General features: G+C 39.2%; 1 protein-coding gene across 1 annotated transcript in view; it reads left to right on the top strand.

The window, feature by feature from the left end:
- The window catches only part of LOC110462260 (tetraspanin-33-like), a 68,365-nt gene that overhangs the window by 24,270 nt on the left and 26,160 nt on the right, over positions 1–17,935 (top strand). The window contains exons 3-4 of the mRNA XM_021516162.1: positions 1,695–1,883; positions 17,089–17,277. Coding sequence (XP_021371837.1) covers positions 1,695–1,883; positions 17,089–17,277 — 378 coding nt within the window. The remainder of the gene's footprint in view (positions 1–1,694; positions 1,884–17,088; positions 17,278–17,935) is intronic.

The following is a 17,935-nucleotide window of genomic DNA, read 5'->3' as shown; positions in this document are numbered from 1 at the left end:
CCCTCCCCTCCCCCCTCCCCACCCGTCACCCTTGACAGCGTTATTTATCCTATGCTTCCCTACAAATCACGGAGATTTATACCCTATATTGAGAACTCCACTCCCCTGTAGGTTTACTGGACAAATCCCAGTAACTCAAGTAAATGTAGGTTGATTGGAAAAAAATGATTAATGACTTGAGTAACGTAAGCACCAGGGAGTTGATTTACCACTGACATGACTCCCTATGGTATAATCAATAGCTTTTATTCGCTTCCGCACTAAGTATTTCAAACATGGCATATCGCGTATAAACCTTTTGGACAAAATATTCTGTTACACTGGAAATTGTCGCGGTGTGTAAATGCCTTCGCTTTTGCGTTGAGTAAATTAGCGCGAAAATATCCCCAAGAGATATTACACATATACATAGATTATAAATGTTTCATATTATAAAAATTAAATTATCGTATCATATAAAAATTTCAGGACCATTGCTAATGCGAAACTTTCCTCGTCGCGGTCATTTAAATATTATCTTTTTTCTCGATATCCTGTTCATCGTAAAAAATATCAAAATCTGCATGACATCCTATTTTTTGGATTAGTCCTTCAATGGAAAGTATCGTTGATCCCGACCTCTAGTCACGTGATCAGGGATGTTTGCTCCGTGTGAGGCTCACCCCGACAATCTCTGCAATACACAAACTGTGTAGTGTTGACAGCTTTATCCCCTCTACGCAAATTAATGGGGAAATAAATCGAACTTATACTAAGAAACACATTAAAAAACAGACCTCCGACCCTTCGGAATCTCTCTCGGTTTACCTTCGTCAAGTTAACTTTGTCGCGAGACATGCTTCAAAAGTATTGTGGCATTAGTGGCGAGACACATCAAGAGTGTGTCCCTTCACACATTGGGGTAATCCCGGTTGTCGACTTCCTCAGTAATATCGATTCATTTCTGTTTCTCAAACCTACAAGGCCATCACAAGGGTACAGTACATGCAAGGACCGAATACTTATTTTAAGGTTTAGAATTATATCGATAATGAACTTGATTGGTTTTTCATTGAATTAATACTTCACCGATTACATACAATCAAATTAAAACCTAAAAAAATAATTAATTATGACCTAATTTCTAGAACACTGGAAAACCTCTCACATAAGAACTTGATGTAGCTGTGTTGGTATTGGGGTGAAATCATTGTGAATCGTCGAAAGAGCCTCTGTCAAATCATAAATACAGCTACGTTCGCTAGCTTTCTAAATACTTACAGTAATCTGAATCAACTCGGCAGATTCTAACACATGGTAATTTGAATCAACTCGGCAGATTCTAACACATGGTAATTTGAATCAACTCGGCAGATTTCAACACATGGTAATTTTCACACACGGCAGCTATCAAACCCTTAGAAAAGAGAAATACTATTGGCAAAGCAAAAGAGAAGACTTTTATTGTTTGTTACAAAGTCACCCCGTTGCAGAGGTGCCGAATAAAAACGATTTTTATTGGTCCTTTGTATTGAAACTATTGTTTACCCGAAGACATTGTGAGCCAGACTACCGGATGCTTATATATCGTAGAGGAACGTCAATTAGGATATAATTTAAATTAGACTAGACCTGCATGTTTACGGCCTCATTTAATTGGAAACATATTGACGTCCAAAGTCACTGATGAACTTGTATTTACCTTTGCACGGTAGGTGGCGGGACTAGTCGCTGTGGGAGTCGGACTATGGAGCTTATTGGATGATGGTGGGATAATTGCGGACGCTGTCGACTTCGTTCTGGACCCGTCGGTCATTATCCTTATACTAGGAGCCATAACATTCATCGTGGCATTCCCGGGCTGCCTCGGGGCTGTTCGTGAAAACATCATCCTTCTTAGAGTGGTAAGTACTTCAGTCAAATCGATTGGTAATATTATACGTAACTTTTAGATGGACATTAGTCAAGGATTAATGGATGGATAATCAAACAGGACAGATGACCAGTGGTCATAAATTGAGTCCCTACAGGCCATATTAAGGAAGTTATGATCGAAATGGCCTACACTGATGATATTTGATTTGCATTTTTGCATTCATTGCCGAATCGTCTACATTCCGGGGACATACTGATAAGTTACCAGCCACTGTTATACCAATGATATTTATATCCTTGTTGACCTACAAAGAGAAAACACAGAAATTGATAACTCTTCACAGCGGGAGGGAGGCACGTAACTTACATACACTAATAATACATTTAAGGATCCTGCTTTTACCTCCCTTTAACTTCCGTTAACTTAAACATAGTTGGGCCTGAACAAATACATTTTTTGAATATTAATGAGGGTGAGGTCAGCGCGTGCCGAAGCATGCTGTGTTGGTTGGTTTAGCAAAAAAATGGCTTCGCTTCCAGCCAATCACACCACGGGTCTCGGCAAGGGCTGACCTCAACCTTATTAATATTCAAAAAAGTGGCACGATCACTGCGAAAACTTTGAGACTCTGAAATGGCGATTGTTTTTGGAGGAAACGGAGATGATGTGCGCGGAAGGGGAATACATTTACGTGCATATTTTTGCTTTTAATGACCCATCTTTCCAACGGAACTAAGCATTTTTCCGTAGATCAACTAGAAATGTTGTTTTTAATGCAAGAAAGTTAGGTGGGGTCGGCTTTTGGACATCGGGAGCTTTCCGCCCTTCTCGTATATATGATCATCGGGGATGTCAGTTTTACCGAAAGTCGATCTAAACCCCTAAAACATGTAGAATTACACTGAACACCTTAGTTTAGGTCAAAATCTAGTTGTTACAAATGATCAGGTCCCTGTGCTTTAGATGCGTCACGAAATCAACTCTGACAATTTCGATACTAATTGAGAAATTGCAACTTACAAATCACATCATTGCATTACTGGTTTATGTAATGAGATTTTGTTCACAGAGCCGGGGTCGTTGACTTTCCGGTAGCCAAACCTAGCAGACTGATAGTATACTGGGAGTAATTGTAATGTGACGTTGCATGGTAGGCAGAGTTATCGGGTTTTTATAAAAAACGGAACAGTTATTTTATATGAAACGGAAGGTAGAATAAAATTGTTATCCGCTATCATATAATTGGTATAATGACTTTTAAGCCTCTTTGTGTTAACATTTCTTGACCGATGCCTGAACCCTGCATTTTACCGGAAATGTTACCATAGATACTTGGTACCGGAAGTGCTTACCCTTGAAAATGAATTCTCCTATGTTTTCACTGGTAATACCTGCCATAGCACCGTACACCTGATATCTTATATCTGTTTATTCACCGGAAACACTTCAACCGGTTAATTGTACCGGAAATGCTCTGTCTGTTATGTTGTACAGGAAATGCTCTGTCTGTTACATTGTACCGGAAATGCTCTGTCTGTTACATTGCACCGGAAATTGCACCGGAAATGCTCTGTCTGTTACATTGTACCGGAAATGCTCTGTCAGTTACATTGTACCGGAAATGCTCTGTCAGTTACATTGCACCGGAAATGCTCTGTGTGTTACATTGTACCGGAAATGCTCTGTGTGTTACATTGTACCGGGTATTCTCAGTCTGATGTTCTGTACCAGACATTTGTATCTGTTACAATGCACCGTATTCCACAATGCGTAACACTAAAACGGAGATATTTACCCTGGATTTGTTATTTTCACCATCCGATTTGATCAGATTTACTCTCATAGGAGTAATTTCAAGATAAAGAAAATGCAGATTTCTTAAGCTTTACTCACCATCGGATTTTTTATGATTGACATGTTGTCAGATTTGATAAGATTCACACACTATCAGTTTTGGTTAGAGTAACTCTTACTGACAGCAAGGAGCATTTGAGATTTCGTAACTCATATCTGTCATATCTGTCATATCTAGTACAATTGAGTCACTGTCACGTCTGGTAAGATTGACTCACTGTCACATCTGGTATAATTGACTTAATTTCACATCTGGTAAGATTAACTCAATGTCATATCTTGGGAGAAGGAGTCACTGTCATTTTCGGTAAGATTTAGTCACTCTCACATCTGGTCAGATTAACTTACTGTCATATCTGGTAAAATTGACTCAATTTCACTTCTGGTAAGATTGACTCACTGTCACGTTCGATAGGATTGACATCTCACTGTCACATCTTTAAAGATTGACTCATTTTCACATCTTGTTAGGTTGACTCACTGTCATATCTGAAAAGATTGACTCACTGTTACATCTTCAGATAGATTGACTCATTGTCAACTCTAGTGAGATTGACACACTGTCTTATCTGGTAGGATTGACTCACTGTCATAACCGTTAGATTGACTCATAGTCATATCTTGTTAAATTGAACCACTATCATATCTGGTAAGATTGACTCATTATAATATCTGGTAAGATTGACTCAATATAATATTTGGTAAGATTGGGTCACTGTCATATCTGGTAAGATTGACTCATTATAATATCTGGTAAAATTGACTCATTATAATATCTGGAAACATTGACTCAATATAATATCTGGTAAGATTGGGTCACTGTCATATCTGGTAAGATTGACTCACTTTCAGACCATAATTTCTCGTTAAAACCGGATCCAGGTAATAGGTTGATGATAATTCGTTGTTATTTTTGTTTCTAATCAAAGTCATAGAACACTGTATTGATTCCGAGCCGGTATTGCACGGTAATAATTAATTATGTAGGGTATTTTCGTACTTCCCAGACGAGATAGGAACAATGTAGCACTCGATAGCCACGAAATCGATATAAACAAACAACGTTAATTTTGACGTTTGTAAGATGAAACCACGAAGGACATTTAGAGGCTGGAAAATCTATGACATTTCACGGGAATGACCCACATAACTTCATCTATATGGGGAGCACTAATGTGGCGCGTTCGTTGTTAAGAGTTAAGTCATAATTATGTCCGCTAAAAATCAGAAATGTAATAAAACCAATGGTAGCTGAATGTCCGGCACGCATCATTTCTCTAGTCTATCAGTCTCCACGTGACAGCATTCCAAAATGCCTTTCTAAATAAGAAATTAGATTCGGAACAGCACGCTAATTGGTTTCAGGAATTTATTTATAATGTAATACAAAAACTATTTAAGTTTTACTGCCTTTATTGCATGTTAAGAGACACCAGTGAGTTACACGACAGTCTACTGAACAACTCTTACCGCATGTTAAGATACATCAATGAGTTACACAATAGTCTAGTCAACAGGCGTTCTTGCATGCTAAGAGACATCAGTAAGTTATTTTGACTGGTGGTTGTCACAGAGAGTATTAATTTCATTCCCGTGCGTAAAATGTTTTACACAAAAAAATAACGTACAAACAAAAACGTGGTTTACGACTATTTGGAGAACGCTTAAACCAATCCTGTATCTTAAACCAAATTAACATTCTAGATATACAAATTGAAATAATATGTCAGCGTCAAATGACGAGCAGAGATAGGGGTATCCCAATTAAGCGGAGGGAACCCCTACACGGTCTGTAACGGCTCAACCGAAATAATGCTCGCAAAAAAAGCGGCCCCGTAGCGTTTGAAAAATGGCCAACCTGTTCAGGACCCTGGTGTGGTACCGCGCCATGCGGCCCAGATTCGTCTCCCCGTGTATCAGCAGTACTTGTCTGCTGGAGATAACATGAACATGTACTGTATGATTGATTAAACGCCAAACTGGCTTTGAGTGTAAAAGTTACTTAATCAGTGCTATCATGCTAAGCTATCAAACGAAAGAGTATCATTTATTTCGTTCAACTATCGATTTAAGCGACCCTGTGTCTAGCTTTAAAGTTATTATTTAATACCTGATATGGTTATAGGGCGATGATAAAAAAGGCGTACCCTAAGGAGTGTGATTATATAGCTGTTTGAATTTTGAATGTAGACGACCCAAGTTTACACGAATTTTTACTTCGCTTGACTATACGGAAGTTTAACCTGAAGCGCCCTCTGCCGGGGAGGTCTACACAAATCGATAACTCTGTCCAATTAAGTTCACAAAAATGCTACATTAGAGTGTAAATTCGCCACTTGAACAGATGAAAAATTATCTTTCTGGGGGTGATCGATTGCACGCTGTATCTGAGTTGAAATAAATGTTTTTGTATAGAGTAATACAGAGCGCACCGTTCGTTATTGATGTTTATATGTAGAGTATTTTCGAGCGCCTCAATCATTGCGTCAATCACTATGGAGCTCCTTTGGGAACAGGCTGGTACTGTCTCATGTGTACGAGTTGTCTGAAAGAGCTGTTTTGTTGAGTCTCCATATTCCTGTTTACCGTACGCGTGTTTAGCTCGTGCGAACGGTGAAATTAACTCTTGCACACGACAAAATTAAAGGGGCTGGTCGGGGAAAAAAATACAAAATGATGGGTCTAAATGCGTTCTCTGGCCTTCCTCGGGGAAGTCCCGCGTAAATTTAGCGCAGATCTATTTATATATGTCACGTGGTTGTTTCGAAAGTGAGGCAGTGAAGATAACAACAATAGCACGCCGTCATGTGCCATGTCGGACTCAACAGCAATACTATACGTAAATAATTATTTTCAAAGGTCGTGTATGATGCAAGTGTAGTATTCCTACCTATATGTTGTTGTTATATATAACGGTATTGATACCTCGTGCCTGTGATGGCTTTTGCATGCATCTTTTTCTTTCGCCGCGATGTTTACATTTGGCCTTGTTGATGACGCGCGTGCTGTAAAATTACATCACTGATCTGGGGCAATTGAGAGTTTTAGACTGTTAGGTGACGATTTAGGATTTCTTTAATATAATTGTAATTTTTACTCTTCGGGAGTGAATTTCAGCTAAATTTGTATCGGTATATTTCATAAGAAGGTATTTTAAACATGTGTATGCCATTTTAGCAAATATGACATGTTTTCCCCCGACCAGCCCCTTTAACTTATGCGTACGACATAATTATCTTGTCCACACGAAATATAACCTCAAGAATACGAGATATTAAATCCTGCGCAAGAGATACTAACAAATATACATTAGCATGTCCCCAACGGGTCTCCGTAACTTATAGTCATCGCATTGTGTAGGTTTCTGAAGACATCTGGTATCGGGGTGAAATATATTGTACTTGCTTATCTCATGTAGGAGTCTTGTTCCTCAATTGCCGTCATTTTACAAACACAACCACTTAGTCCTAAAAAACACGACAACGACCGCCGAATCTATCGTCTCTTATCACTACAAATCACAGCGCCATTTCTTGAGAATCAATGTGATCAATTGTTGCATTCTTTTCTCGTATAGCTTCGATTGTTGTTGTAAATGAACGATGTTTATCTTCTTATAAAACTTGGTGCATATGTAGGCCAAGGTTTCTCATCGATTTCACAAAGAATGCAATACACAGAAAACATATTTCTGTGGTAGAAGCATATTTTGCATTGATTTATTATGAGACCTGCGTCGCGTTTGCGGGTTACTACAGGGCGTTCTCTCAAGGGCGTGCAACACGGGTACTTTATATCCAGTAACTAGCTCCGAGCACACAAAACTGTCATTTAGACAAATAGAAAATATTTGGGGGCTTATAATTATTTTTGACTCAATTCTAAAAATGATATATCGTTTTTCTATTTTAGCATGCAGGAGCATCCAGACTGTATTAATTTTCAAACTGGTTTATTTTTTAACCGTGGCTTGAACCCATTTTTTCCGAAATGAATAAAAAGGAGATGTAGTATGTTGACGCGATTTTTTTATTAAACACAGAAAAAAAAGACGGAATCGATGTAGTAAACGGAAAGAGAGTCAGAATTCGTGTTATACATACAAAGGGCCAGAATTCGTGTTATACATATGAAGAGCCAGAATTCGTGTTATACATACGAAGGGTCAGAATTCGTGTTATACATACGAAGGGTCAGAATTCGTGTTATACATACGAAGGGTCAGAATTCGTGTTATATATACGAAGGGTCAGAATTCGTGTTATACATACGAAGGGTCAGAAATCGTGTTATACATACGAAGAGCCAGAATTATTTATATGCCCACAGAAACAGACGGAAATAGCAGTGAACCAAGAAAGAGGTAGACATAGTAGTATACCCATAAAGAGAGGCAGACTTAGTAGTATACCGCCCGAGAGAGGCGGACTTAGTATTAATCCCATAGAGAGAGGTAGACTTAGTAGTATACCAATAGAGAGAGGCAGACTTAGTAGTATACCCATAGAGAGGGGTAGACTTAGAAGTATACCATAGAGAGAGGCGGACTTAGTATTAATCCCATAGAGAGAGGTAGACTTAGTAGTATACCAATAGAGAGAGGCGGACTAAGTATTATACCCATAGAGAGAGGTAGACTTAGAAGTATACCCATAGAGAGAGGTAGACTTAGTAGTATACCATAGAGAGAGGTAGACTTAGTAGTATACCATAGAGAGAGGCGGACTTAGTAGTATACCCATAGAGAGAGGTAGACTTAGTAGGATACCATAGAGAGAGGTAGACTAAGTATTATACCCATAGAGAGAGAGGCGGACTAAGTAGTATACCCATAGAGAGAGGCGGACTTAGTATTAATCCCATAGAGAGAGGTAGACTTAGAAGTATACCCATACAGAGATGTAGACTTAGTAGTATACCCATAGAGAGAGGCGGACTTAGTAGTATACCAATAGAGAGAGGTAGACTTAGTTGTATACCATAGAGAGAGGTAGACTTAGTAGTATACCCATAGAGAGAGGTGGACGTAGTAGTATACCCATAGAGAGAGGCGGACTTAGTAGTATACCATAGAGAGAGGTAGACTTAGTAGTATACCCATAGAGAGAGGTGGACGTAGTGGTATACCCATAGAGAGAGGCGGACTTAGTAGTATACCCATAGAGAGAGGTAGACTTAGTAGTATACCCATAGAGAGAGGTGGACGTAGTGGTATACCCATAGAGAGAGGCGGACGTAGTGGTATACCCATAGAGAGAGGTAGACTTGGTAGTATACCATAGAGAGAGGCGGACTTAGTGGTATACCCATAGAGAGAGGTAGACTTAGTAGTATACCATAGAGAGAGGTAGACTTAGTAGTATACCATAGAGAGAGGCGGACTTAGTAGTATACCATAGAGAGAGGTAGACTTAGTAGTATATCATAGAGAGAGGTAGACTTAGTAGTATACCATAGAGAGAGGAAGACTTGATAGTATACCCATAGATAGAGGTGGACGTAGTGGTATACCCATAGAGAGAGGCGGACTTAGTAGTATACCCATAGAGAGAGGCGGACTTAGTATTAATCCCATAGAGAGAGGTAGACTTAGAAGTATACCCATAGAGAGAGGTAGACTTAGTAGTATACCCATAGAGAGAGGCGGACTTAGTAGTATACCAATAGAGAGAGGTAGACTTAGTTGTATACCATAGAGAGAGGTAGACTTAGTAGTATACCCATAGAGAGAGGTTGACGTAGTGGTATACCCTTAGAGAGAGGCGGACTTAGTAGTATACCCATAGAGAGAGGTGGACGTAGTGGTATACCCATAGAGAGAGGAAGACTTAGTAGTATACCATAGAGAGAGGTAGACTTAGTAGTATACCCATAGAGAGAGGTGGACGTAGGGGTATACCCATAGAGAGAGGTAGATTTAGGATTATACCATAGAGAGAGGCGGACTTAGAAGTATACCCATAGAGAGAGGCAGACTTAGTAGTATACCCATAGAGAGAGGTAGACGTAGTGGTATACCCTTAGAGAGAGGCGGACTTTGTAGTATACCCATAGAGAGAGGTGGACGTAGTGGTATACCCATAGAGAGAGGTAGATTTAGTATTATACCATAGAGAGAGGCGGACTTAGTAGTATACCCATAGAGAGAGGAAGGCTTAGTAGTATACCATAGAGAGAGGTAGACTTAGTAGTATACCATAGAGAGAGGCGGACTAAGTATTATACCCATAGAGAGAGGTAGACTTAGAAGTATACCCATAGAGAGAGGCAGACTTAGTAGTATACCATAGAGAGAGGCGGACTAAGTATTATAACCATAGAGAGAGGTAGACTTAGAAGTATACCCATAGAGAGAGGTAGACTTAGTAGTATACCATAGAGAGAGGTAGACTAAGTATTATACCCATAGAGAGAGGCGGACTAAGTAGTATACCCATAGAGAAAGGCGGACTTAGTAGTATACACATAGAGAGAGACGGACTTAGTAGTATACCCATAGAGAGAGGCGGACTTAGTAGTATACACATAGAGAGAGGCGGACTTAGAAGATACCCATAGAGAGAGATATGCTTAGTAGTATACTCACAGAGAGAGGTAGACTTAGTAGTATACCAATAGAGAGAGGTAGACTTAGTATTATACCTATAGAGAGAGGCGGACTTAGAAGATACCCATAGAGAGAGATATGCTTAGTAGTATACTCACAGAGAGAGGTAGACTTAGTAATATACCCATAGAGAGAGGTAGACTTAGGAGTATACCATAGAGAGAGGCAGGCGGACTTAGTATTATACCCATAGAGAGAGGTAGACTTAGAAGTATACCATAGAGAGAGGCGGACTTAGTATCATACCCATAGAGAGAGGTCGACTTAGTAGTATACCAATAGAGAGAGGTAGACTTAGTATTATACCCATAGAGAGAGGCGGACTTAGTAGATACCCATTGAGAGAGATATGCTTAGTAGTATACTCACAGAGAGAGGTAGACTTAGTAATATACCCATAGAGAGAGGTAGACTTAGAAGTATACCATAGAGAGAGGCGGACTTAGTAGTGTACCCATAGAGAGAGGCGGACTTAGTAGTATACCCAGAGAGAGATATGCTTAGTAGTATACCCATAGAGAGATATGCTTAGTAGTATACCCATAGAGAGAGGCGGACTTAGTAGTATACACATAGAGAGAGGCGGACTTTATAGTATACCCATAGAGAGAGGTGGACGTAGCGGTATACCCATAGAGAGAGGCGGGCTTAGTCATAGAGAGAGGAAGGCTTAGTAGTATACCATAGAGAGAGGAAGACTTGATAGTATACCCATAGATAGAGGTAGACTTAGTAGTATATCATAGAGAGAGGGAGACTTAGTAATATACCCATAGAGAGAGGCAGACTTAGTAGTATACCCAGATATAGATATGCTTAGTAGTATACCCAAAGAGAGAGGCGGACTTAGTAGGATACCAATAGAGAGAGGCGGGCTTAGTCATAGAGAGAGGAAGGCTTAGTAGTATACCATAGAGAGAGGTGAACTTAATAGTAAAACCATAGAGAGAGGTGGACTTAGGAGTATACCCATAGAGAGAGGTCGACTTAGTAGTATACCAATAGAGAGAGGTAGACTTGGTAGTATACCCATAGAGAGAGGTGGACGTCGTGGTATACCCATAGAAAGAGATATGCTTAGTAGTATAGGAAGACTTGATAGTATACCCATAGATAGAGGTAGACTTAGTAGTATATCATAGAGAGAGGGAGACTTAGTCGTATACCATAGAGAGAGGAAGACTTGATAGTATACCCATAGATAGAGGTAGACTTAGTAGTATACCATAGAGAGAGGTAGACTTAGAAATATACCATAGAGAGAGGCGAGAGAGGCGGACTTAGTAGTGTACCCATAGAGAGAGGCGGACTAAGTAGGATACCCATAGAGAAAGGCGGACTTAGTAGGATACACATAGAGAGAGGCGGACTTTATAGTATACCCATAGAGAGAGGGGGACGTAGTGGTATACCCATAGAAAGAGATATGCTTAGTAGTATACCCAAAGAGAGAGGCGGACTTAGTAGGATACCAATAAAGAGAGGCGGACTTAGTAGTACAACCCTAGAGGTATTGAGGACCACATACCAGTACAACATACCATAGAGAGAGGTAGACTTAGAAGTATACCCATACAGAGAGGTAGCCTTAGTAGTATACCCATAGAGATCGGTGGACGTAGTGGTATACCCATAGAGAGAGGCGGACTTAGTAGTATACACATAGAGAGAGGCGGACTTAGTAGTATACCTATAGAGAGAGGTGAACTTAGAAGTATACCATAGAGAGAGGCGGACTTAGTAGTATACCAATAGAGAGAGGCGAACTTAGTAGTATACCCATAGAGAGAGGTAGACTTTGTAGGATACCCATAGAGAGAGGTAGACTTAGAAGTATACCCATACAGAGAGGTAGACTTAGTAGTATACCTATAGAGAGAGGTGAACTTAGCAGTATACCATAGAGAGAGGCGGACTTAGGATCATACCCCTAGAGAGAGGGCGACTTAGTAGTATACCAATAGAGAGAGGCGAACTCAGTAGTATACCCATAGAGAGAGGTGAAGTTAATAGTATAACCATAGAGAGAGGTAGACTTAGTAGTATACCCATAGAGAGAGGTGAACTTAATAGTATAACCATAGAGAGAGGTAGACTTAGTAGTATACCTATAGAGAGAGGTGAACTTAGAAGTATACCATAGAGAGAGGCGGACTTAGTAGGATACCAATAGAGAGAGGCGGACTTAGTAGTATACCATAGAGAGAGGTGAACTTAGTAGTATAACCATAGAGAGAGGTAGACTTAGTAGTATACCCATTTAAGAAAAGATGAAATAAACAAATACAACGAAAACCATGTCAAATTTAAACTACAAAGTATCAATAACGAAAAACACACTGTAGAAGACAACTTGAAGCCGGAAATGTAATTTTCTCCGAACTGTCATTAAGATCATATTTTTTGATGAGAAACTAAACTTTTGTGTTATTATAGCAATTACATGCATACAATTGCATTCGATTGAATCTAATCGCAAATATAATTGGTATAACCCGCAAATAACTTTCGCCGCAAGCTAAAAGCAACTTCTCTCTTAGAAATCTAAATATTCCACCGCGGAGCCACGAGCGCCGCTGGTATATTCTAAAGCTATGTAGAGGACCGTCTAATTACCGGCTGTTACTCGGAAAACGTAGTCCGGCTATTTCTGTTAAGTCTTTGTCAACTGCGACGTAAAATAATTGATTCCCCAGCAAACATCTAGTCGTTCGTTTGCCCAAATTACCTAAATCAGAAAATTGGGAAGAACGTACTTAAAATAACAATGATTGCGAAATCAAAACATCGATTCCGTTTTCTTCCGATTTCGTGTTCGTCTCGTTATGTTATGTAATTACAGACACACAAGCACTCGGTCGCGGTCGATCATGGAAAAGTACTTGCATAACACCATCCTCATTATTTCCATATTTAATCTGCAATATGTCTGAAAGAGAGTTTTGAGTAATAATTAATAGAACATCATTAAGTTTGCATAGTTATGGCGCCAAACACAAGCAATCGTTCTTTAGATTTTTTAAAGTGTCATTTATCGAATAGACGATGAATTTTGTCACAGGACTATATGCGTACATTTACTTCGTTTTCCGTTAATCAAATGTCCAACATTTTAAATAGTTGTCTTTTGAAGTAAATGATTTTTGATAAACTCCTTTCAAAATAATCATTTGCTGATAGAGAAGATGTAGAACAGCCTGGTAAAAAGCTTGATCATCTATATACTACTTTATACCACCTACCGGTCGCTTGATACATTCATTATCATTGGTTGTCAGTATGAGAAGAAGTTGAGCACGACTTGAGAAGAACTTGAGAACGGATTTTCCCATTCCCCAGCACTTTGGAACGTATTTTCTAAAAAAAACAAAGTCTGCTCACACCAGATGACGCCCGAAACCGGAAATAGTGTCCACACAAAAGTGATCCGCGTAAGAAAATAGTCCGTCATAAGCATATCAATACAAAGTTACAGGAAAATATTGTGAGAATCAAAACACCATTTGGGTGTAAATGTGCATATGGAAAAGCCAATGACGATAGAATTATTTTTAAAATATTTTTTTCTACGTAGTTTTAAGGTTCGTTGTATTCCTCCGCGCAAAACTTGTATGTGTTTACGTTTGTCACAGGCGATCGTTGACCATTGAGCTTAGAAATCATTTGGAAAACATGATGTTTAGTTGAGTTTTTTAAATGGAGAAATATATAAGGTAGTAGTATATAGATGATAAATAGTGTATCATACAGTATTTTCAGTGTTTGTCGTTCGAACAATGTTCTCATCGCTCGCACGTAGATAAAATGTCGATTTATCCACGTGCCCGCGATGAGAAAATTGTTCTCACGACGAACCCTGAAAATACAGTTTGATAATCTATAAAGATGCGTAGTCTACAGCCGTCTTTATCTGTTGTCCCAAATTGTTTGATTTTGAACGAAAGATCCAATACATTTTAACCCCACTCCATCCCTTCCCCACCACAACCAATTCTTTCCAGTTTAATCACCGACTCTTTTCACAAATTTTCCGCCATTTTAAATTTTGATTGAATATCAGCACATTCTATATAAACATTATAAAGGGACTTTCAAAAGAAGAACTTCAAGAGTCTTTCTCGTTTAAAGACATCCGGGTGTCGCTATAATGATATAACATTGTAGGACATCTATGTACTCAGTAACCTGGTCAAAAGGATTTCACTTGTTGATGAAACAATGAGCAAAGGCTTACGGAAACCGCTATAGTGGTCCGCTGTCAATTTTTATTAAAAGAAACAACAAGGGTAAGACGAGGGAGCGGTTAAACAAAAAAGAATTTCTTAAAACGTAAGAAAATCGATTTTTTTGCTACTGGAATATTTAAGATCATGTTGCATTTAAGAATTTTTAAATACCCCCACTCCAAACTCTCTGTCGTGTGTTGGATCCGATACATAGTCGTAGATAAATCAGTTTTTATCAAAATTAATTAAGGAAAAATAAAGTTTAAAACCTGAAAGGAAAATCCTGTCATCGTCACGTTGATGAGAGTGATATACTTTTTCCCCGATATATTCCCCTATACATGTAAGTTTTCTATTGCACGTGTAGGTTCGGAGAAAGAATAGACCTGCTGCTGCCCCATTGCAAAACATTGGATCCCTATCTCTCCTTTTTTCACTTCCCTACTCTCTGTTTGCGGTGATCTCCCTTAGCATCTGTCTTCAAACGGCATTTGATGTTGCGAGGACGTTTAACCCAACACAAACAAACAAATAATTGATTAGGTATAAAGGACAGAGCGCAGACTGTCGGGTAAGCCTGATTCTCTAGTATGATCCCTCAAGTACTTTGACAGGCAATTGACAGTTATTATGGTAACTTCTACTTAATGTCACAGGCTAGCATCGTCCCTCGATCTTTCTAGTTTTCTGTTATCGCAGAAGATAGTGATAAACAACGGTGTAATATGTCGCTAGGTCCCCAGTTATCGCACTAGATCTGTCCGTGACATCTAGAGCTGCGATTCTATACCACACCACACAGTGTGGCTCAGCGCCACCAGGTAAAAACTGAACATGTATACACTTCCAAATAAGGCAAACATGTTGAAACTGTAGCGCCCTGTTAAAAGCACAAGTTTACAGTAATTTTACACGATTTAGGGGTTTACATCAAGCTCTCGATGTGGACCCCACCTAACGTTCTTGCATCAACAACCACATTTAGTTGATGTTCAAAAATAAACTGAGTACCGTTGGAAAAATTGATTTTTTCTTTTTAAAAATTGCAGACATGACCTCCGTTTCCTCCAAAAACACTGACACGCCATTTCCAAGTCGCGTTATAGAGACTCTTTTTACAATGTATTCATGAGGTTGACGTCAGCGACGTGCCGAATTTTGTCGTGTTGATTGTCAGGGGGGTTTTTTTTGGGGGGGGGGGGGGGCTGCGCTTCCTGCCACTCGCACCACTCCAAATATAGCTGTAAAAAATCCTCAGGTCCCTGTTGGAGGATTAACCTCGGCCGATTCCGGTACCCTTTATCATGTAGGTACGGAATCTGCCGAGATGTGACGAGTGAGGATAACGCATGGAGCCGTGTGTATGCAAATGAGACGGATAGTTTAATCTGAAAAAGGCGGGAGTCGCTTATGACAAATGCAATAAGGGTCGCTTACGATATACTAAATAAGGTACGTAAGTTACCAGTTACGTACACAGTACATTTATGATAATATGCCACAGAAACTACTGATTTTGCACGTGGATAATGCTTTGTAAGGTACATTCCCTATAATCTTTAGTTATTTGCTGGATTCTGTTCTATATATCTTGAACTCAGCGCGCACTTAGTGACTATGATCTTCTGTCGACAAACCATGTTTGTGGAAGGTGATCGATGGCGGATTTTTCATTACTTTTCAATTGGTGTCTTTGCTAGACGACGGATACGATATTTATTTGGATAACGAGCAAAACCAATACTGCTAAAAAACCTAAATGTACACAGTCTCCGCTTTCATTACTGGCGTTCTCATAACAACCATTCCAAAATGGTCGAGAATTAATTAACAAAAGGTCGTCTTCAAATTTCAAGCCAAATGTAAACAGAGGCAACAAAAGTGTGTTTATCTGATCTCCAATCGATCGAAGAAGTTACAGCATGGACGGTTTTTTTATACTCAATAGAACCAATTTATAGAGTGACTAGGAATCCATTGTCATTGTAACAACTGTCCGTCGTTTTGTTATTCCGGATAATTATTGAAAATCAGACTGTTCAGACAGACGAGATTCAATGTTTACCACGCCGCAATTAGACGCGCACTGTGTTGTCAGAAGGTGTTGTGCTCATATGCTTTTAAACATCAAAAATTCTCGTTTGTCCAATGGATTTAGCAAGTGAAAACGTACTAAACAAATGGGCATTTGACCTATAATCTTTATAAATACCAAGGAAATAATTTGTAACAAATAAAATAATAACAAACGAAGATTATCTGGTATTTACATTGACGGTCTCAATATCCGGTCAACTTGTTCACCGTTAAAATAACGTTACGTTTCCAGAAACAAATGTCTAGGTATTTTTAAAGAATATCAAGGAGTTAAGTGTTTGAGTTTTATTTTCAATCTTTTGTGCGAACATCCATCCTCAACTGCGTCCAAAGCGGCGGGTGCCTGTTCACTCAAGTCAATTGATAAACAGAAATAATGAACCACGTCCTGCCAATAGGCGCTGGGTCTGCACTATACGTATTGCATTGTTTGTATTTCCTTTTTCCAGTTTCATCTGTCATTGTCTCTCGTCCTCGTCGTAGAAATTGTGGCGGGAACTCTCATCATCGTCTTCTACTCAGACCCAACAGCGCGGGAAAATCTACGTCATGCGCCGGAGAAAGTTTTAAAGAAAGCCATCGTTCGATACAAAGATGACGATTACTACAAAGTATGGATGGACAACGTTCAAAAACAGGTTAATTTCAATTATCTTATCTGGAATTATAAATTGTCCTCTATTGTATCAATACATGTACAATGTGTAAGATTCATGTATAAATACCACACTTTTTTTCACGATCTTAAAGTGTTTTAAATCGTTTGCATGTAATTTACATTTTTCATAATGTTGACCTCCAAATGTTGTTGTTGTGGAATAGACCTTCACATGTTATAGACCTTCACATACTGTTGACCTTCACATGTTAAAGACCTTCACATGTTGTCGTCCTTCACATTTTGTTGACCTCAACATGTTGTTGACCTCGACATGTTGTTAACCTTCATCAATTGTTGACGTAAACATGTTGTCTATCATTTGTTTACTCTCATTTGTTATTAATCTCACATGTTTTTAACAGGTTTAAAAAAAACGTGTTAACCGTCAAGTGGTATTGACCTTGCTTGTTATTGGCCTCCACGCGTGTTTTGACATGAACGGACTGTTTACTTTTACATGTTGTTGACCTCCATGTATCGTTGACCTTCACGTATTGTTGACCTCCGTGTATTGTTGACCTCCACGTATTGTTGACCTTCGCGTATTGTTAACTTTCACGTATTGTTGACCTCCGCGTATTGTTGACCTTCACCTATTTTTGACCTCTGCGTATTGCTGACCTTCACGTATTGTT

This window comes from Mizuhopecten yessoensis, unplaced genomic scaffold (genome assembly GCF_002113885.1).
Source record: "Mizuhopecten yessoensis strain PY_sf001 unplaced genomic scaffold, ASM211388v2 scaffold1429, whole genome shotgun sequence".
In the NCBI taxonomy this organism is placed as follows: Eukaryota; Metazoa; Mollusca; class Bivalvia; order Pectinida; family Pectinidae; genus Mizuhopecten; species Mizuhopecten yessoensis.
Note: the sequence above shows the minus strand (reverse complement) of the source record. Positions and strands in the feature narration are given on the sequence as shown.